Genomic DNA, 27,211 nt, shown 5'->3' on the forward strand with positions numbered 1-27,211 from the left:
GGCCAGCTGAGAAGGTGAATGAATGTGGTAGAACAGCAATCTGTGTAATGGGGAGTCAGCCAGGCTGGGGTGTGCAGGCATCACACTGAGAAAAGATGCTTCAGATCTGTTCCCTGCAGGCTCTCCATCTTACTGTTTCCAGATCGCAAAGCAAGAGGCTTGGCCATTTTCCTGTAGCCAGTCATGATCAAAGACTCACATTACTTGTAAATCATGTGAAGAAATTACCTGGTTATCTACCTTGCAGCTCTCTCCAGTTTGAGCTGAAAGATTTTTGTTTGAAAATGTCTAGGTGACAGCTGCATTTCTGAGGATACAAAGATCTTTGTAAATCTGACCATTAACAACTTGCTAGTGAGCACCTTGCTATCAGCAAGCTCTGCAGCCTGGTGACAGTGGCTCTCTTTTCAAAGACTTGAGCATTAATGAAATTTCACTGCATGAGTGTGTCTGATTGATATGAATAAAAACAACTAAATAAATGCATCAGAAGAAATTTCACATCCACTCTATTCCATACTGAGGTTTTTTTGGGGAAAAAAGAACATATATTTGTAATTACTCCAGTAGGGAAAATAAAAAAATATTTTAAAGCCATTTTAGATTTTGAATATAAAAGTTCAAATTTGTTATCCCCTACAATGGCTGAAAACTCCCAGTGCATCATATTTCTTTCTTTTCTTTCTTTTGAAACCCCTCCTTGAGAGTTCCAAGCCCCATCCTGATTTTGTTTGATAGGAAATTTTACCATAGGAAAAAAAAATAAATGAAGCAGGCTGTTAGGCAAAGGACACCCACTTTATTTCACTTGGCCTTTGCATAGACCTGCGTATTTGTTTATGATTTGCAAGGTTTCTGCTTTCATCCAGGCAGAAAATGGTTGCTAAGCAGTAGCACTGCTTTTTGAAATGCTGACCCAGGGCCTGATCCTGCACCAACTCGAATGTGTGGTTATATAGCACGGTGCCAAGGAATGGGAAGAAGTCAGCTTATGTGTACCTCCCACCTACACACTAATTTATCTCTCAGCAAAACTCACATAGGTGTGTACATGTGAATATTTATGTGCCCAGAGTGAGAAGAAGAAATGCTGTTTTTCTTATATGTAATTCTGGGTGTGCTGGGATAATTTGACCTAAAATCTAGTATTGTCCTATGGAATGGTTTGCTGTGGAATTAAGCAGATTCACTGATTTTTACCTTCAAACTATCCACCACAAAATCTCTGCACAAGCAGTTTTTTTGTTTGTTTGTTTGTTTTTCTGCAGGCTTCTTGCCAGACTTTAAACAAAAAACCTTTAAAGCAAACTGGAAATGTTCGTAACGTATATGACAACTATCCAGCAGTGCATCAGCCATTCTTGTATTGTCACATCACTGCCATTTATTTTTACTAAAATTTATGTATTTGTTGAAGTTTATGCAAGTATGTGAGATGCACGGCTCTAACAGCACCTGCACATTTCACACAAAAATTCTTTACTGGATTTTTGCTTTTAATCTTGAACATGGCAGCCAGGAAGGTTCATGCTGTGCTTTCAGCACATAAAACAGACCAAAAGCCTTAGAGAAGATGAGTGCAAATATATGGACTAATTTTGGATGCTCAAGATGTGGCTTTAGCAAATGCAATCTAAACTGCTGGAAAGGCACTGTTCCCCTATAGTACTGACAACCTTGCTGCCTTGCATGCTTCAGCTAATTCTCAGCAGCGCTATTGAGAAGTGAGTGGAGTATCTGAGTGCTTGTGTAGGACCTGCGAAACCTAAGGACCACAGTGGCTTTTTAGAATGTTGTTGGATTCAGCAGAAGTGTCATAAATTCCTTACTTATAAACCTTGTGGTAAACGGGCCAGTCTGCAACTAACTCATCTCTCAGACCTGGAACAGGCCGCCTTAGAGTGAACTTAGAGTGAACCACACATCTTTTTTTCTTTGCATTTGTAATGCACTGCTCTGGCTCAGCTTTGTGGCCCATGAGGGGAGACTGTGCCAGCAAGCTGGGCTGCACACACGTGCTGGGCAGCTCTGGGTCAGTACAGGACTCAATGCATGCACACATAACTCTGGTTCTAGATCACTGTGCTCTCTTCCCTCCAACGTCTGCATTTTTATGGCAAATCATGCAGTCGCTAGTATTAAATGACAGGGATCTGAATTTTTTATGTTTTAATGTTTTGGCCAAACCTTCTGTTGGAAGAACTTATTGCTGCTTCATTGTTGAAAAGCAAAACTGATTTAAGTATATTTTTTAAAAGCCAAATGGACAAATAAAAAGATAAGCCATGCTCACGACTCATGGTTTTGGGAACAGCTGCACTGCTTTTGGTGACAAAGGGCCGTTTTTATGTCTTACATAACTAGCAAAATCAATACGTAGCAAATACACTGAGCCAGAAAGGAATTTGACCCAAAATCTTAAAAATAACATAAGCTGTCCCATCTTATTTCTTTAGAAGAGACTTTTGTGTCTCTCCAAAGATCTTACTTTCTGTCATTTCCAAGGAAAAGAAGTTGTGTGCTTGCAGCAGGGTCACTGGGGAACACACGGAGGAGTGTGACATTCAGAATTTATCGCTGCTACATTGTGAGAATTTAAGAAAATAAGGCGGTCAATTAAAAATGGCAGAACACCAAGCTGCACCTAGTCTAAATGCAGGCATCTTCATGAGAGATAAAAAAGGATTATATGGCAACAGCAGTCGAATGCATTTGTACAGCAGCTACCTTTCTCTGGACTCTCTGCATAGGACTCTCAAAGCCCCTCACTTCCACACCTCCCAAATATTATGGGTACCAGAGCAGGAATGCTGGTGGACTCATTTAGGCACAAATTCTGTCTGATACCAGAAATGAAAGAGTAAGATTTCTTCAGCATGTATTTCAAATGGTTACATTTCTGCCTGGCTATATTTTGTTGCCCAAAATTGCAACAATATTAATCTTTCTTTTTCTTTTTCTTTCTTTTTCTTTTTCTTTTTCTTTTTCTTTTTCTTTTTCTTTTTCTTTTTCTTTTTCTTTTTCTTTTTCTTTTTCTTTTTCTTTTTCTTTTTCTTTTTCTTTTTCTTTTTCTTTTTCTTTTTCTTTTTCTTTTTCTTTTAATTTTTCTTTTTCTTTTAGTTTTTCTTTTTCTTTTAGTTTTTCTTTTTCTTTTTTTTTAACTGTAGTATTCTGTTCAGATGCTCTTGAGCACAGTGCTGCTCAAAACTATGCTAGTTTTGATTTGAATGCTAGATTTACTCACCTAGTAGGTATAAGGAATGTCATCAGACCTCTTACACGGTCAATAGGAAATGCAAATTCATTCATCAGTTTGTCTAATTCCATTTTAGATTTGCAGATATCATTTACCTGGAAGATCTCTTGTGGATACAAATGTCAGATATTCAGTCCACTACTTCTAGAAAAGTACTTTCTTAAATCTGAGTTTTAACTCTGCTTACTAGTTTCAACACCTGGACCTTCCCATTGAAGGATTTAGTGAATAGCAGTTCTGCATTCATCCTCTTCCTCTATTATTCTGTACTTATTTTGCAACACTATTAACAAAAAAAAAAAAAAAAAAAAACCAACTAGCCACTTTATGCTATGGCACTCTCTCTGCCTTTTACTGATCTTCTCACATATCAAGTTAGTGACACATTGGGCTTCACTGCATGCTGTACAACTGTCCTGACACCATACACCCTCGTGCATCATCTGTGGTGATAAAAGTGCAAGAAGTGTCAGACAGCTGTTCATCCCCTGCAAACTCCAAAAGAACTCAGATAAAAAAAAAACTCCCTAGAAGTTGTACCTCAGCCTGTGTGTTCTCTGTTACAGCATACCCCAGCAAATAATTGCCTTCGTGCAACAGAGAGATAAAAAACAACGGGGTTGCTCTTCCCAACCATTCATTTCTTCAGCTGGATTTGTAGAACTACAGCAATGTTGGTAACATTAAGAAAGTTTATCGTATTCCTGTTTTCTGTTACAAGCAGGTCTAGATCCGCATAAATAACCTCTTTTTGTCATTATGAATATAATCACAGAGGATTGTAGAATATGTTCATTTTTATCCCTTTTTAACCCTAATTTGCAGGACTTCTTCAGTCTGCATCAAACAGATGTACATCCTGACGTGTTTGTCTTATTATATCTCTCAGAACTGTTTATTTGTTGCAGGTTTTGGATCCGCTCCTGGAGAGTGCTGCAAGAAATGTATCCCTTCTTGTGACAAATGGTACTCTCGTCCTCTAACATTCTCCTGAACAGAAAAGACTACAGCTGCAGCTCATCTCTCTTCATCTGTAGGTCATTTTCTGTATATCATCCATACTGCACATCCACCACCAAAACTATAATCCTGGTAGTGAAGTATCTACCAAAAATCACATGGCAGCACTGTGCGTAACATCACAAAATGTGGAGGCAAGTGGGGTGCAGGGGATCCTACAGGTCTGTTTCCTGTCTTTACCTTGTGCCTACAAACTGCTGTCAGAAGCACATTGGAGTTGCTGTAATTCTTGAAATGCACAATGCACGTGCTTCTCACGCAGCAGTGCCAGTACCACAGCAGAGAGAAGGCAGAAGCTAAGCATTGCTTCGCAGAGCTGACTTTCTTCTGCCATACAAACTATGGACATTTCTTCCATATCTACAAGGGATAGTTTTTTGGCTGCCAAGTATGTTCCTCTAGCTATGGCAGCAGCTGCATGCATAGTGTATGAGCGATCTGATAGCAAGCATCTGCCTGTGGGTTTGAGGAAGAATCTCACTTCACCAACTGCTTCTCTGACCTAAATTCTGAGTAAGGGGGAGAGCAGTGAGCTTGGGAGCAAACAGGCAGAGAGTTCAGAACTGAGAGGTGATGAAAGGCTTAGTAATTAACAAAAGGTTTTCAGGCAGCAAACCTACAAGTGTGCCTGGAAATGTGAAGAGAGAACAGATAAAACGACTTTGGATAAAGATGAGCTAAGCAAGTCCCAAGTCAAGGAGGAGTCAGGGTTGGTGAAGTCAAATTCATTAAGATAGTCTTCATTACAAGAATTTGAGGATGAAAATGAATTGAGCCTGTAGGTTGAAAACGGTAAAGGGAAGTGCTGTATGGGCTACACCTGAAAAAGGAAAGACATCACAGAATTACAAATACTATTTCTTCCATTCTGGTTTGTTTCTTTGTCTGCTCTTTTTCAATTTGGAATCTGAGAAATCCTGGTAAGTTTCAGAGTGTTTCCTTTTTTAATTTCCTTCCTCAGACTTCTTGCTATGATCCTGCTGTTACCTATTCTTTCCCTAAGAATACAGTTTCCCAGTCTCAACGTTTCATTTCCAAAGCAGGGGCTAGGAAGTATAAAAGGATACCATATCAATACCTGCAGGTAATGATTTTTTTGGTCAGCAGCCTTCACTGATGAATTTAAAAAACCTCAAATTTTTAATTTTAGCCAAACTTGTTTCTGGATATTTCTTGCTCAACATCATGCTGAGATACTCATATCCTTAAGGCAGTACTTTTCTAAATAGTTATACAGAAGAGAAAAAGAAGCATACATCAATGAATCATTCCTCTTATTCTTTGCATCATATCAGAACAATATTTGTATGTTGAAAGTGTTGTTAGAGGAATTGGGTAATCTGAATCTAACTAATGATTTTGCTTACATACCTCCTTATACCTAAAATCCATAGTTCAGCCTTTTTGAGCCTGAGTTGCTTAAATTGTAAAACGAGTCTATAAATACCTGTGCTGCTGTAAGACAAGAGTCATTAATCTTGGCAATGGGATCAGAAACTACGGTGGGAAAAAAAAGGAAAGGTAACTATACTAGAACTCCAAATGATGACAGGACATAATCCCTATCAGCTCATAAAAACAAAATGACTGCAGAACAGGATCAAGTTTTCATTTAAAGATTTTAATTGTGCTTTCTTCTATACATTGCAACTACAACTTTACAAATACCTATGATGCTTTCCTTTTTCCATCTCATTTTCAAATCTCACGCAGGCTGTCATCCATAACTGAAAGGAAAAGACAAAACATCCCATAAAAGTGCCACATCAGTAAAGACACTGGTGATGGTTCTCTGTAAAGAAGAGTCTGGAATTTATCACTTTGGTTTTTGCCAAGTATAAACATATAAAACATAAAAACAGGCAATGAAAATCACTGAAGAACATTCAAAAGACAGACCGTAAATGAACAAGACAAAACAAGAGAAATGAACAAGAGACAAAATATAATAGATGAAGATAGATGATCTGTTAACTTCCTTGGAGAAAAGCAAGAAAACATTATCAGTTTCTCTTTGGAATTCAGGCCCCAGCTATACAAATTGAAAATATTTCTACGAACAGATATAAAATGAGCATCTGCTTTGTTTCCTCTGGTAACCACCAGAGTTCATATAAGCTGATTACGCACTCTATCTTTTCTTAGAATTGCAGAACATCCTGAGTTGGAAGGGACCCACAGGGATCACTGAGTCCAACTCCTGCTTCCACACAGCACCACTCAACCACAAGCCCTATGGCCGAGAGCAGTGTCCAAATGCTCCTTGAGCTATGGCAGCTTGGGCTGTGCCCACTGCCCTGGGGAGTCTGTGTGTAATAAAAGGAGAGGTTGTATTTGGTCTGAGGGCACTATCTGAAGACTTCTGATAGAAAAACACTAACAACTTTCTCTCTTTTTCCTAAATAAATATCTTTCTAATATTATGAACGTGCAAGATTATTACAAATGTACAACCATAAATAAATCATGCTGCAATTGTTAGAGTAACATAGTAAAAAACAACACATAGGACTGATGAGATGTGTGAAATCTATTATTTCATACAATTACCCAAGAGGCCAGTTCTTTTCCCCAGAATTGAAAGGTAAGCATGCTTTCAGCTACAGTAGGAGTTGGAACTTGATGTTGCCTGATAGGGATGGCTGATGAACTTTGGAGATGGAACAAGACATGTATATCACATATCAATAATTCTCTTGGCACCAGAAACACTTTTTACCAGCACGTTGCAAACTCTTTGTTTCACGTATGATAACAACTTAACATGAAGGCCAAAGTATTTCATCTTAATAATCAGACTGCTTTTTTTTCAAGTTTAAGGAGAACCGCCTTTTTTTAAGTTTTGAGGAGAAACCTTAATTTAAATACAAGTAAATTAAAAGGTAATTAAAATAAGGAGAAACGTGGAACTACTCATGTCTTTTAATTTTCATGGTGATGACATCCTTATGTATAAACAGCTCACACTGCAGACATTAAATATGAACATCTCCTATTAAAACTGTGAGAGATTTGCTCATATTAACAATGCAATTGGAAGCTACCAGACTAACAAACAAAAAGTGGGAATAGTCACTTGTACAGCTTTCAAAGGAAGTATGCGAGCAGAGGGATCTCAGTTGCCTCAGTTATCCTTTTAGCCCAACCACTGAAGAGGTTGCTACTGCAGTAAAGAATATAATAAAATCCTTATACCACCAAGATTTATGGCATTCCTTACACATCCCCATCTCTCATGTCCTCTAACATGAGTCCTGACCTCTTCCAGGCTCCAGGGAGAGAAGAAAGCTGCTAAAGACACAGGTAGTTACTGCCTCTACAGAACAGAGGAGATAAGGACTCCCTGCCAGGCATTTTGTATCACCCCTAGAATGGGAGTACTAGGCATCCAACATAAGCCCTACGCTGCACTTGCTGATGTCACACAAAACATCTGATTCAGGAGTTGGGAAGTCACTTTTTGTCAGCGTTGCCGGTTCTTGCACAGATCTCATGCAAATTAGAGCTCTCTTCAAGCAGCCCATTCATCTGTGAAAAAAAAAAAACAAAACACAACAAATAAGAAAGCAGAGTGTAAGTGTAAAATAGCTGTCTCCTCTTATGCATTTCTATGCTGCCAAATTTGTTTCTATACGGTTCTGAGGTCGTACAATACAACAGAATTGCAAAGTATCATGACTCACAAAAGAAATAAAACATACTCCGACAACTAAGCTCTACCTTTGGTTCAATGACAGTTTGTTTCCATCAAAGCATTACTGAGCCCTATCAAAATCTAAGATCAAGTGCAGGCCAGTTGTAGCACTCATCAGTGTTTTTGGAAACAAATCCTATCTGTAAAAGAAACGTTTGACAAATGTTAAACAAAAAGCCATAACTCATATGGATGAAATCAAAGAGGATCTAAGTCCATGCATGTTATTTATTCAGACACTGCCAAACTGCAGCATAATACAGAGCAAGGACATGGCTATGTGTTCTTTGTATCCCATGGAGGGAACAGATTATACGAGTTTTTAAGATTAATTCATTGTTATTGATCAAGAAACAATATCACTCATCTTTGGCTTGTTCCTGTCCACTTGGGAAAAAAAAAGCCTGAAAAGAGTTTCTCTCATTAACCTTTTGCCTTCCTGTCAGGATGATCTAAAAAGGGAATAGCTTTCCTTTCACAGGACATAAAGGACATTCTGTGTATTTCTTCTGCTATTTTGAAATTAAGTCTCTCATAGCATTATTGTGGCTAATGCATATTAGCAGAGTTAAAGTAACTCAGAAATAATGCTGGCCTTCTCCTTCTGAAGGAGACATGCAGAGTCCAGATTTTAAGTCAATTTTATTCACATTATTTTTAGAAGCTAGCATCACTTCAAAAATAAAAAAATATGGGCAATAGGTTTTTCTGCAAGTATGCAGAAACACTAAAAAAAAGCTTTGCTTGAAAAAAAAAAAAAAAAAAAAAAAAAGCCTGCTAGTACAAATCATTTTCTGAAAAGCGATTAAAAGCAAAAGAAAGGAAAAGGAAAGAAAGGGAAAAGGGAAAGAAAGGGAAAAGGGAAAAGGAAAAGCTAACTGGAAGCTACCATGTTGCTTGATTGTTTAGCTTGGACAAGAGAAGTCTCCAGGGAGACCTCATGTGGGCTTCCAGTACCTGAAGTGAACGGAGAAACAGGAGGGGGAACGGCTATTTGTGAGGGTGGATGGTGATAGGACAAGGGGGAATAGTCTTAAACTGAGACAGGGGAGGTTTAGGTTGGATATTAGGAGGAAGTTTTTCACTCAGAGGGTAGTGAGGCACTGGAACATGTTGCCCAAGGAGGTTGTGGATGCCCCATCCCTGCAGGCATTCAAGGCCAGGCTGGATGTGGCTCTGGGCAGCCTGGTCTGCTATTTGGTGACCCTGCACATAGCAGGGGGTTGGAACCAGACGATCACATGGTCCTTTTCAACCCAGGCTGTTCTGTGATATGATTCTATGTTGCAGTAAAGTCCACAAACATATTTTGTAAAAGCAACACTAATGATAAATAGTACAAAGATCTTACTTGCCTTCACAGCCAGAAGCTGGCAGGGTCATGAAGACAAAGAATTTAAAAGCAAACAGTTTTACAGCCTTCTAGTGCAACACTCCGAACAGGATGTTTCTGCCAAAGAAAATATTGCCCTTATGAAGCCAAGAAAGACATACAATGCAAGTATATGGAACGAGTCATCATTTTTATATTGGACAAGTAGAACATATTTGCAAATTTCACCACCTAGCAACCATTATACAACTAGAAAGTAGGTAAGAGTTTATTTCATTTTAACCAGTAACAAATATCCAAGTTCTACAGGAAAGCCATAAACTGAAGACTTTTTGAAGGATGGTTCCTGGCCAGTCTTCTGAACACACATAGTTCAAAGAACCAGGCTTTAAGCAAGTTTCCTTTACACGTCCATCACCACTGTGGGGGAATCAGATTTACAAATCAATTTTTATTTGCTTTCCCAGAGGGCAGTAGTATGGCAGATACTGCTTTGTGCACGCTATTACACGGTTTACATGCGCACATCCATTCTTTCAGATTGGTATTACTTGTTGGTTAAACACTGTTAAACCTGTCACAAGCAAGTAAAGATAACTTCTAGCATAAATTAGAGCAGTATCTCTATGCACTGAATGCACATGCTGGCAGCCGCATGGTGCAAATCGTCTTGAAAGAGGTGCAAGAGCTATAATTTTTCAAAAATTGTAGTTATCTTCTGAATGCAAGCTACATTTTCAGCCTGGAACTCCCACGATACTTCATCCTAAAGGCTGTGTTTTTGAGATTAGATCCTTCAAGAACGGGTAGTTAGAAAAATGTTTTGTTTTCTTTTTTAAGACTTTAACTAGTGGCTCTGATAGAATCCTCTGCATGTTTCCTATGGACCTAATCAAATTTAATTTATTAAAAAGACTTCTGTTTATTTCATGGAGATTAGATGAGATGTAATTTATAGTCTTGGTGTGGGAGTCTGGTTTTCCATCCAACACAGTACTATCTCTAATCAAAGAAAGTCACTATAGTGTCTCACGAAATTTAGAAGGAAAGTTCTTTACATCACTTAAGAAGGATGAGCAGAGACTCGATAGAAAACTGGCTTGTAAAAGGCATGGACACAGCTACTAACACCGTTCCCTCATATTGTACCTAAATTTTCTCAACCAGGCACTTTGTCTAGATAGAGTGATCTCACACACTTCAGTACTTGCCAGCAGTCAAGTTTTAACTCAACCAGTTTTTAATGTGTTCAGCAGCAAAGGGAATGGGGCAGCTGCCACCTTGGATTGGTCATTTAAAGGATTATGATATTCACGTAAAATTGCTGATGATTTCTAGACACACTTTCGGCCAAGCTCCTGGATCCTGATATCCAAGATCCTGGATAAAGTTCAAGCAGAAAATATATTTGTATCTGCAATGTTAATTCTACCACTGGATGGCTTTATATGAAAGCAGAAACAATTTAGAAAACCAGAAGAGTAATACCTTGCCTTTCTGAAATGGGGATTTTGTTCTCTTGAACAAAAGTGACAGCTGAGGAGAGCTTGTTTCTCAATTTACTGTTCTCTTTTGTAGGAAGAATGATAACTGTTTAACATTCAGCACAAACTTCATATGGAAGGAAACACATTGAAATAAACTTATTTTCATGTTACAGAAGTTTTCACAGGACATATAGCCACATCTTAGCTGTAATAATGGTGTTTTAATGAAACTTATTTGTTTCTTATTTATTAAAACTTTATTTCATGGAGATTAGATGAGATGTAATTTATAGACTTGGTGTGGGAGTCTCGTTACATGAACTTTTTTGCTTCCTATTTGTTAAAACTTATGTTTTAAGTGAAATTTATTTCATGTTAATTAGAAATCTTTTCGGCAATGAGTTTTGGTGACCAAATTGCATGTGGACCCAAGAAGACACTGCCTGAGCTCAGAGTTTAGCCACACACCTTCAGAAGCCCAAGTGTATCCCTTGTCACAGTGACCCCTGTGAAACCAAGGGGAGAAAGCCATCTGTTAACTCTGTGCTGTAAAGAAGATGCCATACTTGCTCTTTGACATCACTAGTGATAGCTGGTAATTAATTGTGATTATAAAGACAAATTCTTTCCTGAGAATACTGTAACAGCATTTTGATTAATAGTGAGATTCTAAGGAACATCCCCAGGACAGCGTTATTTGATCATAGAACTTACATCTTGTCTTCACCTCCCTCTCTATCCCAGCTTTACACAAGTGCCTTTGATTAGCACGTCCTTAATAAGATACTTCACTGAAAAAGAAAGCAAAGAACAGGAAGGCAGGCACTGAGTTGCGGTTGTAATTCAAGAACTGAAAAGAGCAGGGGGTGGAAATACATCAGGGATATAAGAAGCCAAAACAGTCACCCGCCTTCCAGATGACCACGGCGTTTTTAATCAGGAAATAAGCAAGGATCAACCCAGATCCACCTGCATGTTTTGATTACAGTGACACCGCAAGAGCACTGTGGCTCCAGCCATGAATCAGAAACCCAGCACGCCACCTCTCACGCAAACACGTAATAAACAGACGGGGCTTCAAACACCCCTCATTTATCATAGTGACGTTTTAAAACCGCTTTAAACGGGAAAATCCGGATTCGTCTAGAGGAACAGGGGCACATCTCTTCACCACCGCAACTAAAAGTCGAGACCGGCGGAGGACTGGGCTCATCGCTACAGACCGGCCCACCCCCAGTCCGCTCGGACTCTGCGCAGTTTGGGGGCAGGTTTCCGGCGTGGAAGCTTCCCGCCCTGTCGCCAGCAGGCCCGCCGCCCCACGCCGCCCCACGCCGCCCCGCCTCGCTTCGCGGCGGAGCTCCGCCTCCCATCCGCGCCGCAGGCGGAGGGCTACGGTTTACGGGCTGAGCCGCGCCCGCAACGACGTCTCTCCCTTCAGTCGCCCGCCCACCCGCCGGCACCCAGCCCCGCTCTCCCCAGCAGCCTGTTCCCGGCGGACTGGGGCTGCTTCTCAGCGTCGGCTTCCCCTGCAGCCTGGAGGCTCCCAATATGAGCTGCATCGTTCGCGCTGAGAGACAGAAGGTAGGGGCAGTGGGCCGCGAGTGGCGGAGGCCCAGCGTGCGGCGGGCACGCGGCGGCCGGGAGCGCGGCCCTTTGTTCCGGCGCGGGGCGCGGCGGTGGCGCGGCCTCTTCTCCTCTTCCCCTCTTCCCTCCCCTCCCGTCGCCGAGGGAGCGCGCGCCCCCGCTTGCCCGCCGCTCTCTGGGGCCGTTCTCCGCGCCTTTTTCACGTTCCGGAGTTGAGGGTCGTGCCGAGGCGGAGCGGGGCGAATCGCACTGCGACCGGCGGCCGCAACTTGGCGGGTGGGAGAGGGGCGCCGGAGGGCGCCGCGGAGCACGGTCCGGCCGCGGGGCGAGGCGGCGGCGCCGGTCGGTGGGGCTGCGGGGCTGCTGGCCGCCTGCGGCTGCACGCGTCGTTCCCCGGCTCTTCCGGACGGATGGAAAAGATTTCCGGTTGCGTGCCAGTGATCGGGGAGTAAGGGGGAGCCAGGGGAAGAGAGAAATCCGCGCGAAGGGAGGCGTTGGGGAACGGAAAGATCGGGTTTGAAGAGGCTGCGGGGTTGACGTAGGAGGGCTGTCCCTCGAACTGGAGGCCGGCTGTGGCTGCGGCGCTGGAAGCACGGGACTGGCGGCTGAAGCGGGGAGCGGCTCCGGCTGCGAGCGCGGCGTTGCGCGGCCGTTGGAGCGGCGGGGCTCTGCTGCGGGAAATGCTGCTTCCAGGCCTTCCCGACGTACGCTTCTGCACTTGGAGCTCCTTAAACTGCTCGCTCGTAAAGACGGCCCAAAAACAGAATTTCCTTGTACTGTACATGAAACACACGTACCTGCTTCGGAGAATGTACCTCCTCCTTCGGTCCTTCACCACTTCCGGTGATGCCTTGTGCCTCTCTCCGTTGGTGGTCTGTGACGAGGACACTGCTTAGATTGACTTGCAGCAAACTGAATCTCCAGTTACAGCTTGTAGTTACTGACAATACAAAATTTGTAATGAAAAACAACCAAAAAGCGAATGTGCAAAGGAAAATTGACACAACATCCACTAGCGCTAACTTAAATGACATCTCTGATGTAAAGAAGTTGAGTCTCTTCAGTGGTGTCAATATGCATCTTAGTCTGTAATATTTTACCCAAATACAGACTCACACATGAATCTACATTCTGACACAGGAGTGAGCTGCAGATGCTGCAGCTCTGACCCGTGTTTCTTCTGCATGAGGCTGTGAAAAGCCAGAGGGGCCATGGTGAGCAAGAAGTTTTCAGGAACACCAGCCCCAGTGCTGAGTTCCATTGTGCTTACACTGTGTCCAAGCTGTCACTCATTCTATCACCAAGCATCAATTGAAAAAATAATGTTTTGGTGTGAAGTTGAGAGGTAGTGCCTTAATTGGCAAATGTTAAAAACCAATAGCTTTGACTCTTTTTTTTTTTTTTTTTTTTTTTTCTCCTTCCTTTCACCTGAAGTAGTGAAAGCCCCACTGGGTTGTAGCAAAGACCAGAGCGCTCAGTGGGGGAAGAAGGCATGCACAGCCACCACCAAGCAATGGGCTGGGGGCTGTGCTCCTGGTGCTGCACTGTTCTGTTCCCCCAGTGGCTGTATGGTGGAGTGTCCTGGCCTTGGAGGGCCTTGCAGAAATTCAACAGCGGTCACAGTGCAGCAGGTTTGTGGGTTGAGTTTTTATGTTAATGTTGAAATGTCTTCTGCTGTGATGTAACAGTTTAAAAACAAAACAACAAAAAAATTCACCTTGGATGAGAGAATCCTTTGTTTTCAGCGCAGTTAACAATGTGAATTTTCTTAATTTTGACTTCTGTTTGCTCTTATAGCTACCTGAGCTAATAATATTTCAATATATTTGCATTGCAGGATGCATGTAAGAGGATAGCATGGTCAGCGAAGGATAAAAAGAACTGATTTCCTGTGAAGGTGACAGAGCACTGGAACAGGCTGCCCTGGGGGTGGTGGAGTCTCCTTCTCTGGAGATATTCAACACCTGCCCATACGCTTTCCTGTGCAACCTGCTCTAGGGAACCTGCTTTAATAAAGATGAGTTTAAAAGTTAGTTTAGAGCAGTGGATTTGTCATGAAGAATTTATCTATGAACTGTGAATCCTCCAAAAGATTCACCCCAGATGTGAGAGCCTCAGACAGTGCACAGGCGGAGTGTTTGGAAGCAAATATTGGGCTGCAAGGGAGCTCTGCCAAGTAAGGTGCAGGTATGTGGGTGCTAGGCTCTTCTGTGGTGCTGGAACTGCAGCAGGAAGCAACCCAGCATTTGCATTGCTCCTCTTTGCTTTGGTTTAAAAATAAGTGCAGGAGACATTTGCTGGAGACGAGGCCTTTTCTCAAATGGAAGTTCCCATTCTGGAACGCTGATCCTGTAGCTTTAAAATATTTTAATTTTTGTGGGTTTTTTTGGTGGAGCTCAAAAAGTAATCATTTCAGGGGTGTCAGGCTTCATGTGTGCATAGTTTACAGTGACCTCTGATTATTGCACTTGATTTAACAAATAAAGCCTTGGAAAATTACAAAAAGGAATCCAAAGCTGCTGGTAGTTCTACTGGCAGTCCTGGATGGGGAGCTGGAAAAGAGTGTAAACAGTGATCAGAAAAGTTGCGAGTGACAGAGTTATTTAGTTTTTTAAAATAACTGTTGGAAGAAATTTTATTCACATTACTTTAAGGCAGGAAATGCTGCCTCCTTGCTGAATTCCGTCTCATTGAAACCATTGTTGTAGCAGTAGTGTGCTGAGACAGCACAAGTAACATAAACCTGCAGCCAGGGGTGGAGCTCCTCCTCGAGCTTCCTTCCAATCCAAGCCATCCTATGGTAAGCATATTTGTTACTGTGGGTTTTGAGTAATTATGTTAGCCACGGTTTGCACACTCCACAGTCTTGAAGTTTTGTAGTACTGAGATAGCTGGGGTGTTGGGATTCCTTGGCATTGACGGTGGGGTCTGGAACTGCAGAGCTATTTGCAGAGGGCTGTCCTGAGCCCAGCCTGCCTTTGGGCCAGTGTGGGCCTGAGACTGCTGCATGGAACAGTGGTGTTGCAGGCATTTTATTGAAGTTATTCGTATAGTTGCAGATTGAAATCTTCCCAAAGGTTTGGTAGGTAATTAACAGCAATTCCAATGAATGTCGAGCAGGGGAACGCTTGTCTGGATGTGGCAGCACTATGTGTCATTTGCTGTTGGTAGCTGGAGACCTCGGGTGAGTGAGTGAGTGGCTGAGCTCAACTGAGAGCCCTGGCTGAGAGCTGTGGGAGACAGGGGCTGGGTTCAGCTGGTACCCCAGGTACCCCCTGCCCTAGCAGTACTGCTAGGCTTCTGCAGCTGCACGGCGTCTGGAGTTGGGAAGTCAGGGATCTCTGCTCTGACTGTCCTGAGCAGCTGAAAGTCTGCACTTAAGCTAATTCATTGTAACTCTTGTGTTCTAACTGCATTTTTTTTTTTTTTACCAATACTATGTTTCAAATAAGGGGAATCTTCCAGGGAAGCACCTAGGCCAGGCTGTTGGCTTTGTTTTTAGGAAATGAAATGTTTTGCTTTAGGAACTGAGCTGTACCTGTTTTGCCAACAAGGGAGAAGTGCTGACTTCCAAACAGTTGGTGTTGAATAATAGTTGGTACTATACTAGTGGTATCACTGTCGTCCCAGAGCAGCTCTCCTCGGTGCGCTTCTGCCTTCTCCAGCGGCCAGGTGTAACTTTTGTGCACGGGGCTGCTGGTGGCCCCGCCGGCCTCGGCTGGCAGCTGAGCCGCTGCCGAGCTGCTCGGCGGCTGCGTGGCTGCGGCTCCCGGCCGCCCCCTGGAGCAGGCGGTGCGCTGCTGTGCTGCTGGCAGCGCGGGGGACTCGGCCTTGTTTCCGAGATGGAAAGAGCTGCGCCCGTTTTCAGGAACGTGATTCCGAATGCCACATTTAATCTGTTGCTGCAAAGATGGTTTTGGAACGCAAGCGGTTGGAGAGGTTGATACTTTCCTGAGGCAGCAGCGGGGTCATGGAAAGTTCCAGAGTGGGTATTTGCTGCCTGCTCCCTCCCCGCTGCTGCTCCTCCTCTCCTCCCCTCCCTGAAAAGCCCAGTGTAAACGACTTGCCCACATGCAGCGACTTGCCCACATGCAGCACCGCAGCAGCCTGGCCCAGGATGCAGCGCCTGTGGCTCCGCTGCTTGTCTTCGGTCAGTGAAGAGACTTGTTAGCCGAGTGGTTGTCAGAAAGAGCGTCCAGCTCTGACTTTTCCATGTTTTGTTTGGAAGTGCCCAGGACTGGAGACATTCCCTGTTGCTTCAGACATGTCTGTAGTCCATCTTCAGCCCATTTTAGGCATTTAGGAGAAGGATACAAGTAGATGAGTTACGGGAAAAGAAAAAGATAGGAGGCGTACGGAGTGGCTTTTTTTTTTTTTTTTTTTTTTTTAATGTAATAGTTCTTGTTGTGTTACATAGGGATTGTCTACTTGTGTAAGGAAGCACTAATGTCTAGGTACAGAAAGCACTGAAGTTAGGCTTGTCTCTCTCTATGGATACACAGAAGAATACAGTTCACCTCCCGTTGGGCAGGTAGACATGCTGTGGGTATGGATTCTATAGGTTGTCTCACCTTTGTAATGGAAATCTGGGTTGAGCGGGGCTGAGGAAATTCTTCAGGAGACCTGAAGTTTGACCTGACGGTATACAGCTGTGTTGTAATTTGTCCTTACTTGATAACTTTTCCTTTATTGCAGATTACGATGCACGATTATCACAGAAGAAATTCATGTCTATAGCTTTTAAGGACTTGATTACATCATCTTCAAGCCTGGTAGTTTTGGAATCCATATTGCAGCTGCAACAACAAGTTTGCTTTTGCGTTTAAATAAACATCTTTCCTATTAGAAGATATTGAAGTGCTCTGTTTAACCACAGGGATACCAGTGAAATATTGTAAGATTTCCCAGTTGCAAATTTACAGTCATATATTTGCTAGGTAAGTTACTACTGTTAGCTGTGATCCTCAGAGTTTTGCTGAAATTCTGTGACTAAAAACTTGATGTCACTTTTATTTTTGTTTGTGTTCAACAAAGCACGACAGTTGAAAATGTCTGCAAACTGAAACACTTCTGGGACTGTTGTCAGATTGGGTCAAATACTTTCTGTAGTCAGTAAGGTGAAAACAAGTAGATTCAAGCTGCAGTTACTTGTGTAGGCCTTGCTATTTGTGGCACTTACATTTTGTCAGAGGTGGCTTCTCTTAAACTTCAGATGGAAATGCAGGTCATTGCCGATAGTGTTAGTAGCATCCCATGAACTCTTTCCTCTAAAACTGCTCAGGAAATCCTTCTTCTGCAAACATTGGCAACTCAGATTCGAGAGAGACAAATTCAGCATGCCATCTCAGGCTTTTTTTTTTTAAGTATTCTTAATTAGCTTCCTGTTTGCAAAGTGGACTTTTCCTAAAGTACTTGACAAAATGAAAATTAATTAAATGATAATGAAACAGCTTTCAAATTCAAAAGTTGGTTTTCTGAAGTTATTTTTCCAATTTTGACTCTGTGTGTTTGTGGTGGCACCTTTGTGTACGGGCGAGATGCTCTGGGAAGTTATTTTGGCTTCACAGTGACTTAGATTTATGGTGGTTTTATTGGTGCTGATGTTCTTTCATAATTTTCAGCTACTCTTATGGTTAAATACTTAAGTTGTTACTCTCAAAATTTAAACAAAATTTGAGACGTGTTTTTTTCTGTAGCTGTTCTGCTTCCCTTGTTAACTTAAATTCTCAGTTCTTAGTTTTCATTGTAGCTGCTCTTCAGGTCTGTGCAAATGTGAAGCTGGCTGATACAACGTCTTGTGCCAGTGGCAATGATTTGGTCTTTACAGAGGGCCATAAAGCTGTTTTTGTGATCCACAGGTCTTTCACAGCACCTGGTTTTGGAGCTGTTACCTGCTGAAGTGATGTGCACTACCTTTTGGTTATTTATCCTACTTTATTTTAAAAAGTTATGGCTCGTCTCACTCTGAAAAATCATCGATCTGGTCAGTCCAGAAAATTGTTGTCAGCACACCCTGCAGCGGTAGAACTCTTAGAGTTTGTGTTTTGAGGGAGAGGCAGCTTTGAAACAGTGGAAACAGTTGAAACAGTGAAAACTGGCCAATGTCCAGTGTCAAAAACAGTCTGTACTTCTGTAAGTAAAGCAAAATGTTATATCTGTAAATGACACACATTCTGTTTTCAGCCAGACCAACGCCAAAATGATTCCTAATGGATATCTGATGTTTGAAGATGAAAATTTCATTGAGTCATCTGTTGCCAAACTAAATGCCTTACGTAAGAGCGGTCAGTTCTGTGATGTCCGACTCCAGGTAATTCTTTTCTCTTCAGAACGGTGGTTGTGTTTCTTTATTCTTTACAGCACGTAAAGCCATATGTTTGTGCTGGGATGTAGTATCAGCTGTGATGCTCTGTTTTGGCTTTTGGAGAAGAGCAGTGTTGATAACACACTGATGTTGAGTTGTTGCTGAGCAGTGCTGCGCAGAGCCAAGGATGTTTCAGCTTGTCCTGCACTGCCAGTGAGGGGCTGGGACGGGGTGGGACCAGGCCAGCTGCTCTAAGCTGCCCATGGGGATCTTCTGTACCACATGGCATTGCCTGGAAAACTGTGAAACTGAAGGGAGTTGGTTGAGCGGAGTGAGGACTGCTGGGTGTGCTTGGCTGGTGCTGAGCAATTACTTGTGCTTTGCTTGTTTTGTAAATGTATTTATGTTATTGCTGTTATTTCTCTCCTTTCTCTCTATGAGATAGCTCATATCTTAACCCACAGGTTCTTCCTTTCCTTTTCTGATTCTCTCCTCTCCCACTGGTGGAGGGATGGTGAGCCAACTGCTGGGTAGTGCTGGGTGGCCGGGAGGGTTAAACCACAGCAATAATTTTTCTTCAAAAATCCATGTTAAAAAAGTAGAGTTCAGGTACTACTTTGAGAGGAGCAATGTGCCATGCTAATGTGTTCTTCTCAGGTGATGTAGACTGAAAACTATTGTTTCTAAAGTAAAATACAAAGTAATTGAACTGTGCTATTCATTTGGGTAAGCCCTTATGCTGCTATAATAGGAATGTGTTTAGAAGAACTCTTACAGTTCTTATTTGTATTTTAAAGGTGTGTGGGCATGAGATGCTGGCGCACAGAGCTGTGCTAGCGTGCTGCAGTCCCTACCTGTTTGAAATCTTCAATAGTGATAGTGATTCTCATGGAATTTCTCATGTCAAATTTGATGATCTCAATCCAGATGCTGTTGAAGTTCTGCTGAATTATGCCTATACTGCTCAGTAAGTATTCTGAGAATTTAGAGAGGACAGACTTGAATTTTGAAAAATCAAAGTAGTGAAGTTATATTTCTTTCAATAGGTTGAAAGCTGATAAAGAACTAGTGAAAGACGTTTATTCTGCAGCAAAGAAGTTGAGGATGGAAAGAGTAAAACAGGTACAGTTCCTAGCTGTTCCACATGTCCTGTATGGTTTCTCAGGCAGGCAGTGCTAGGCTTTTTGGTGTCAATGGGATGAAAAATGGACTGTGGAGAAAGTGCCTGGGGGGATGAGCTTCTGTTTGTATTGGTTTGAGTGATGTCAGCATGTGTTCTTATCTTTGTGCCAAAGGCTCTCTGAAGCTGTTTTTATTTGTATGCTTGTGTAAGTAAAATGGTGTATGAATTGTAGCTGGCTCCCTTTGTCGGAGGCAGTGAAGTGCGTGGTTGTTTTGGGGGGCATAGTGTCTCTGGTATGCAAAAAAGGTGTTGCTGAACGTTAAGGTTGCTCCTGCTTGGCTTTAGAAATGCTCATTCTTGCTTCAAATGGGGATTTTAACAAGAGAATTGGGATTTGCGTCTACACTCAATTGCAGATAGGCAGTTTTGAATAGATAGAGAAGTTTTGAATAGTAGAAAAAGATGGGATCAGAATATCATGTCAGTAACTTTTGTGTGTATATGACTTTTTTTTTAAATAAATATATGCTTTAATGGAAGGGGACACTTCATTTACAGCAACCAGCGCAGGGGTCATAGCAACAGACAGTCACTGTTCTGCTATCAGAAGTGAGTTGTTGTATGTAGGAGTGGATAATTTATACATACCAAGACCTCTCAAACTAAGATGTAGCATTGTTTCTGAAAGGTCTGTGGTGACTACTTGCTCTCCAAGATGGATGTTCAGAGCTGCATCTCTTACCGAAACTTTGTAAGCTGCATGGGAGACTCGCGCTTGTTGAGCAAGATTGATGGCTACATTCAGGAACATCTTCTGCAGATTTCAGAACAGGAGGAATTCCTCAAGCTTCCACGGTTAAAGGTTAGCTGAAGTTTGTAGACATAGTTATATTGTGGGATTCTGGGCAATGGGAAGGAATTTTCAGATCAGCTTTCCAAAAAGTTATCCAAGGAGCTATTATTTAATTTTTCTACTTCTAGTTAGGAGGCCACAGCATGATGAGTTTTACCAACAACATAAGCATTCTGCCTGTATTAATATTCACGCTTAACTGCAAAGAGTACATGCATCCTGCTTTAACATAAGTGATAACTGCAGCTGTACTTAAATGTACTTCGGAGTTTTTGCTGCACAGTCTGAGATCTCCAGCTGTCTTATAGCTCTGCAGTACAGTGAGAGTTACTCTCACAATGTAAAGTATGGTATGCTAGGATAAAATCTGTAGAGTGAATCATCCAGTAATGCTTTCCTCTTCTATTTAAAGCTTGAAGTAATGCTTGAAGACAATGTTGGCCTACCCAGCAATGGCAAATTGTACACAAAGGTAATCAACTGGGTACAGCGCAGCATCTGGGAAAATGGAGACAGCCTGGAAGATTTGATGGAAGAGGTTAGTCTTTAAGAAAATGGGGCTAAACACTTTTTTTTTTTTTTTTTTTTTTAATTATTATAAAGGATGAACCCTTTTTCTTTCTTTTTTTTTCTTTCCATTTTTTTAAACTATGACCCTCAAGAATTTAAATTTTACTGTAGGTACCCCTAAGCTGAGAAACTGGGGGGGTATTCAGGTGAGCTGAATGAACTGTTCAGTCTGGTCTTCTGCTTTCGTTTTTTGCTCGCTGTGTGCTGTATAGTACCCAAATAAGTTGCAAGTATCTTGCTTTAGAGCTGGGGAGGTGGTACTGAAACGTGCTGTAGGTCTTGATGCTTTCCTTTGCAGGTTTTGCTTGTAAATAAAAAGTAGGTAAAAGCTTCTAATGGTTGTTCCTCCCCATTGATTTATCTCCCCATAGGTTTATTAACAAAACTAGGATACCAAGGCTGAAGAATCAAGAAGAACCCTCAAGTGTATTGACACGTACAGAAGCAGCAGTCCTGCCCCAGTTCTCCTAAGAAAATCCACTGTGGGCAGAGAACGATGATGATGATTTAATGGTGTTTACTTACTCATTTACAGGATACATTATTTTAAAAGTTTTGTGTTATTAAATGGCTTTGCTCATGAATACTAATAGAAGATGTAGCCCAGACAGTTGTTAATGTAAAAATTAGTGGGGAATCCAAATTTCTAATTGGCTGGAAAAAAAAATAAAAGACTTCAGAAATATCCATGAAACATCAAAATTTTCCCAGTTTGTTCTACAGGCACAATAAACCTTGAGAAACGTTTGTATAGGCAAAAGTAGATGCTGTTGATGCTGTCATATTCTCAGTGTACATTTCCTCTGGGAATAACTCTTTTTAAGCTTTGCTCGTATTGAAATTCAGATGCGTTTCACTGAAACAATTGCATCTGATGTTTAGATGTGGATAGCAGTTTCCTCCTCTGCTTAAATTTGTGTTGTCTCCCCTCATCCCCATTCCTTTCTTTTAAGAGTCCATTGTTTCTTTTCTTAATTTCTTTTGGTCAAGATAAATATGTGTATTTTTCAAAGCAGAAAACTTGTTTGTGGGGATAACAGATACTTGCATGAGATTGTGAATTTATGTAAATCTGAAATCTGCAAATCAATGTACTTCTCGCTTGTCTAATGTTTCTGTGCTGGAAAACTCAGTAGAAGTCCTTGGAGACAGAAGATTTCTTTCAAGCTGAAAAAGTAAGGAACCTTCATCCAATGTTTGATGATTGCTGCCATGACATCTGCTTCCTTTTAGTTTTGTCATTCTGCTAGACTGAGATGAGATGACAAGAAGTATGCTGGCGACTGCCTTTTGTTAATCTGCCTCTAGCCATGTGGCAGCAGGAGCGGAAGCCAATGGGTAATCTGTTGTTGTTTTTGCAGGTTCAAACGCTGTACTACTCAGCTGATCACAAGCTGCTTGATGGAAATCTGCTAGATGGACAGGCTGAGGTGTATGGCAGTGATGATGACCACATTCAGTTTGTGCAGGTACAAATTGCAGACAGACTGAGGTAACGCCAGATAGACTGGAACAGTTCACAGCAGCCTGAAGTCTTGTGTACCATAGCAGAAGAAGTAACTGTCGTGGTGAAATACAGGACAAGAAAGTGTATCTAGATCAAGAAGGCTTGGAAGCAAATATTTAGACTCTGTTGCTGGGTATCCATCGGTTTCCATCAGACTGACTCAAAGTGAGCCTGTGCAAAAGAGTGCTTTAGGTTTGATGGTTTCACTTTGAAATAGGCCTTAGGCTGTTAGGAGGAAAAAATGGTAGGGAAAAAAAATCTGTAGCAGATTAGTTGCAGCTTAGTAGGGATGTCTAGGAAATCATCTCCAGGACACTGAAAGAACTCTGCATGACATGCAGTTTTCCTGCTCACAAGAATGAGATGCATCTTAAAATCTCAGCACCGAAAAATATTCCAGACATAAATTCTAATAGTTGAGCTGCCAGCATCTGTGTCTTCTGTTCATCTGTACTGATAACATGCAAGAGAAATTTTGAAAAGCAGCAGGAAATGGTTTCTGATCAAGAGAGAGATGATGCTTTGTGTACAAATCAGTGTCATGCTTTTTGAGAAGAATCCTTTTTACAAAATCCTTTTTATAACAAGAACTCGGTATTTCAGAAACTGGAATCCAGCTTTTTAGAAACGTGGGCAGCCAAGAGAATGTGAAAAACCCACAGGCAGTGAGTGTGGGAAAAACTGATGATAAGATTTGAGTTACAGGTGTTATAACTTCTGTGGCTCTTAAGGCAGCTTAAGGAAAAGAGAACAAAGTTTTAATTGAATGAAGATTCAGAAGAAGCAGACAATCCACAAGCAAATTGCTTTTCATGTTGAGCCAAATACAGCTGTTAAACTGTACTGCATGGTTGTCATGAGTGGTGTAGTCTGGAAATTTTGTGACAGTTTCTATAGAAGTAAGACTGCAAGGAGCTGCAGGGGCACCAGAAACTTAAGATACTGAGGTTATATAATCTTTGTTCCTAAACAGAACAGGCAAGAATTTTAACTAATGTGTTTGGTTTTCACAATTTAGAAAAAGTCTGAACAGTCCAGCTAACTGTGCGGCGTAGTCTGAAATGGGAAAGTTTGTCTTTTCTTGATAAATAACAGTACAAATTTATTGAAGAAGAAAAGGAAGCAGAAATCTCTCGGTGGGAAGTATCAAGGGGTTAAAAACCAGAAAGCCAATCTGAACACAGAGCAGAAATAAGTTAATTTGTCTCCATGGAATGAAGAGGGTAGTTAATAATCTCTTCCAAATAGCTTTATACAATTAATTTCCAGATACAGGGTTTTCGAGTTTGTAAGTCACTTGTCTCAGATTGAAGTGGATTTTCCTTTTGGTTTGAAATTCTTGCTAGTGATGCATATTGTCTAGGAATTAGCAGTGATTTCTGGTTGCACAGTGGGAGTACAAAGGTGCAAGCAAGGTGTCCTCTTGAATCGTTCTGCATTAGCTGAGAGGAGAAGGTAGAAGGAGGTGCAGTCTCTGGCTAGGTTTCTGTAGCTGCCTTTTGATTTTGCAGAAGAAGCCACCGCGTGAGAATGATCACAAGCAGATAAGTAGCAGCTCCTCCGGAAGTCTTTCTCCAAATGCTACTGTGCACAGTCCTAAGCATGAATGGAAGATCATTGCTTCAGAAAAAACTTCAAGTGAGTATCAGAGGAAGTGGGGAGGTTGTCTAAGGGATGCATTATGTACCTGGCTCCCTTCCAGTCTGCAGGGATTCCACATCTGTGAAGGTGTTCGTTCTTGCCGATGATTTGAATCGAGTAATCTCCCCAGTAGTGTGTGGGCTATTTCTAATATAACTGGGGCCTGCATTTTGGTTACATATCAAGGGGCATCTGGAATCTTGTAGTGTGTACACTTGACCCAGAAAGTCCTGAGAAGGTGGGCAGTCTGGTTAATTAGCAGAGCTATTTGCTGTGCATTGGAGGAGACTCCTGCCATTACTTTAGATTACTGTCGTATGTGTTAGTAGCACGCAGTGTTTTTCAGTAACCAGGCTAACACTTGAAACTAATAACCATAAAAAATAGTACGAAAGGCTCTTTACACTTAGGAGAGAGGCATGGCCAAAAGGACCTAACTGGCAGTCTGGTCTTCCTTTCTGTTCTCTTTGCTGTAGGCAACACGTACCTGTGTCTGGCAGTTCTGGACAGTGTTCTGTGTGTGATCTTCCTGCACGGCCGTAGCAGCCCTCACAGCTCTCCCACAAGCACGCCTCGCCTGCTGAAGAGTCTGAGTTTTGAGCTGCAGCCAGACGATGTAATAGAGAAGCCCATGTCTCCCATGCAGTATGCTCGGTCAGGGTTGGGCACAGCTGAGCTTAATGGCAAGCTAATTGCTGCAGGTAAAATAAACACTAACCGTTCTTTTATATAATAGTAACAATAATAAACTTGCTTGATCTGGGGGGGGCTCAGTAAACAAGTGAAGCAATTAATCTTTGGAAATTTGGTACCATTTGATGTTTTGCCTTTTCTGTTAGGTGGCTACAACAGAGAGGAGTGTTTGCGTACAGTGGAATGCTATGATCCACAGAAGGACGCATGGACGTTCATCGCGCCTATGAGAACACCCAGAGCTCGGTTCCAGATGGCCGTTTTAATGGTGTGTGGAGATGAGGTGAAATGTTGAGACTATGTAAATGTAGGTGGGACAAATATTGCAAGCTTCAATAAAATGGTAACAAAAGTTGATTGTGTTCACAAGATGAGTAGAGATAATGAGTTGAATTGTTGCCTACTTGTAAGTGAAATGGGAATTCATGTTTTCCATTTAGGGGCAGCTGTATGTTGTGGGTGGGTCAAACGGTCACTCGGATGACTTGAGCTGCGGGGAAATGTATGAGCCAGAAATAGATGACTGGACTCCTGTTCCAGAATTGAGAACCAATCGCTGCAATGCAGGTAATCGATCTGCAACTGATCAACAGCTTTTGTTTTTTCTTTATTAATTTAATAGCTTGCTTACTGTTATTTCCTGTTACCAATAGGAGTGTGTGCCCTGAATGGAAAATTGTACATTGTTGGTGGTTCAGATCCTTATGGCCAAAAGGGACTTAAGAACTGTGATGTGTTTGATCCCATAACAAAATCCTGGACAAGCTGTGCTCCCCTCAATATCCGTAAGTTTACCGTGCAAGCTGAGAATCGTAGAATCATGGAATTCCTCAGGTTGGAAAAGGCCTTGAAGATCATCAAGTCTAACCACCTGACCACACTACCCCAACTCTAACAGCCCTCCGCTAAATTGCAGCCCTGAGCACCACATCCAGATGGTTGAGTCACCAGGCCTGGATGTGTTTAACACCTCCCTGGGGAGGGAGGGGAAGGAGATTGTAGATTCAAAGCAGCTGAAATTTACAGTTTTTTTTGTTATGGTGTGCTGTTAGTGCAGGGCCTCTGTGCTGAGCTTTACCTTCTGGCATTTGCTTGCAGGGAGACATCAGTCTGCGGTGTGTGAGCTGGGGGGCCACCTGTACATCATTGGTGGGGCGGAGTCGTGGAACTGCTTAAGCAGTGTGGAGCGCTACAATCCTGAGAACAACACCTGGACCCTGATGGCACCCATGAACGTGGCTCGGAGGGGAGCTGGAGTGGCTGTGCATGACGGTAAGCGCACATGGGCTTAAGCAACCTCATTTGCTTCCTGAATTTGCCTTTGAGGAAACATGATAGAAAGAACTTGGCTGTGCCTTTAATGAATTAAAAACTGTGACCAGAAAAATAAATATTTATATATTTATTTTAGGAGCATCAGCTCTGCCCTTTCCTTTCAAGTTATCACACTGCAGCTTCCAGACTGTGACTGTTTGAAATTAGGCACTGGAAATTATTTCAGAGAAATCAGCTCTAACGAACAGGATAACCTGGCTGACCAGTGCCGTGACTTCAGAGCTCGAACAAGTGAAGGTTTCTGACAGGAAACCTCAAGCTCTTTCATTGTGGTGTGATCTCCCTTGAAAAGGGGAGGCTGTGGTTGGAAATGTAGAGGATGCTTAAAACTCCCGTTTTTGTCTCCTTTGGACAGGAAAACTTTTTGTTGGAGGAGGATTTGATGGCTCTCATGCAGTGAGCTGCATGGAGATGTATGACCCTGCTAAAAATGAGTGGAAGATGATGGGAAATATGACCACTCCAAGAAGCAATGCTGGGATTACAACAGTTGCAAACACTATTTATGCAGTTGGAGGATTTGATGGCAATGAATTCCTGAACACAGTTGAAGTCTACAACCCAGAATCAAATGAATGGAGCCCCTACACAAAAATTTACAAGTTTTAAGTGAATTAAATTCCCATTTCAAACTAACAGGCTTAGTGATGTAATTGTGTTTTAGTAGAGGTACACATGTGAATAGGGCTGGGGAGGGCGTAGATGTTGCCAACAGCAACAAAGAGCTTTTGCATATTGCATATTAATGTGCTGTACATATTTGTTTTGGGAAGAATATTGAGATGAAGGGGTTTCTGGTATATTTTAGAAC

General features: G+C 42.0%; 1 protein-coding gene across 1 annotated transcript; it reads left to right on the plus strand.

Moving 5' to 3' along the window:
* Window positions 1-12,338: 12,338 nt before the first annotated feature.
* IVNS1ABP (influenza virus NS1A binding protein) lies at window positions 12,339-27,009 on the plus strand (the record flags this gene model as incomplete). Its single annotated transcript, XM_079535225.1, has 14 exons — window positions 12,339-12,371; window positions 18,562-18,684; window positions 19,476-19,645; window positions 19,725-19,800; window positions 20,490-20,663; window positions 21,067-21,192; window positions 22,586-22,693; window positions 24,243-24,369; window positions 24,849-25,073; window positions 25,212-25,333; window positions 25,506-25,632; window positions 25,719-25,850; window positions 26,164-26,337; window positions 26,756-27,009. 14 exons carry the CDS (start codon window positions 12,339-12,341, stop codon window positions 27,007-27,009), a joined length of 1,971 nt encoding a protein of 656 aa, XP_079391351.1.
* Window positions 27,010-27,211: the final 202 nt, after the last annotated feature.

The sequence above is a fragment of the Tetrao urogallus genome (assembly GCF_951394365.1).
Source record: "Tetrao urogallus genome assembly, chromosome: 5".
Lineage (NCBI taxonomy): Eukaryota > Metazoa > Chordata > Aves > Galliformes > Phasianidae > Tetrao > Tetrao urogallus.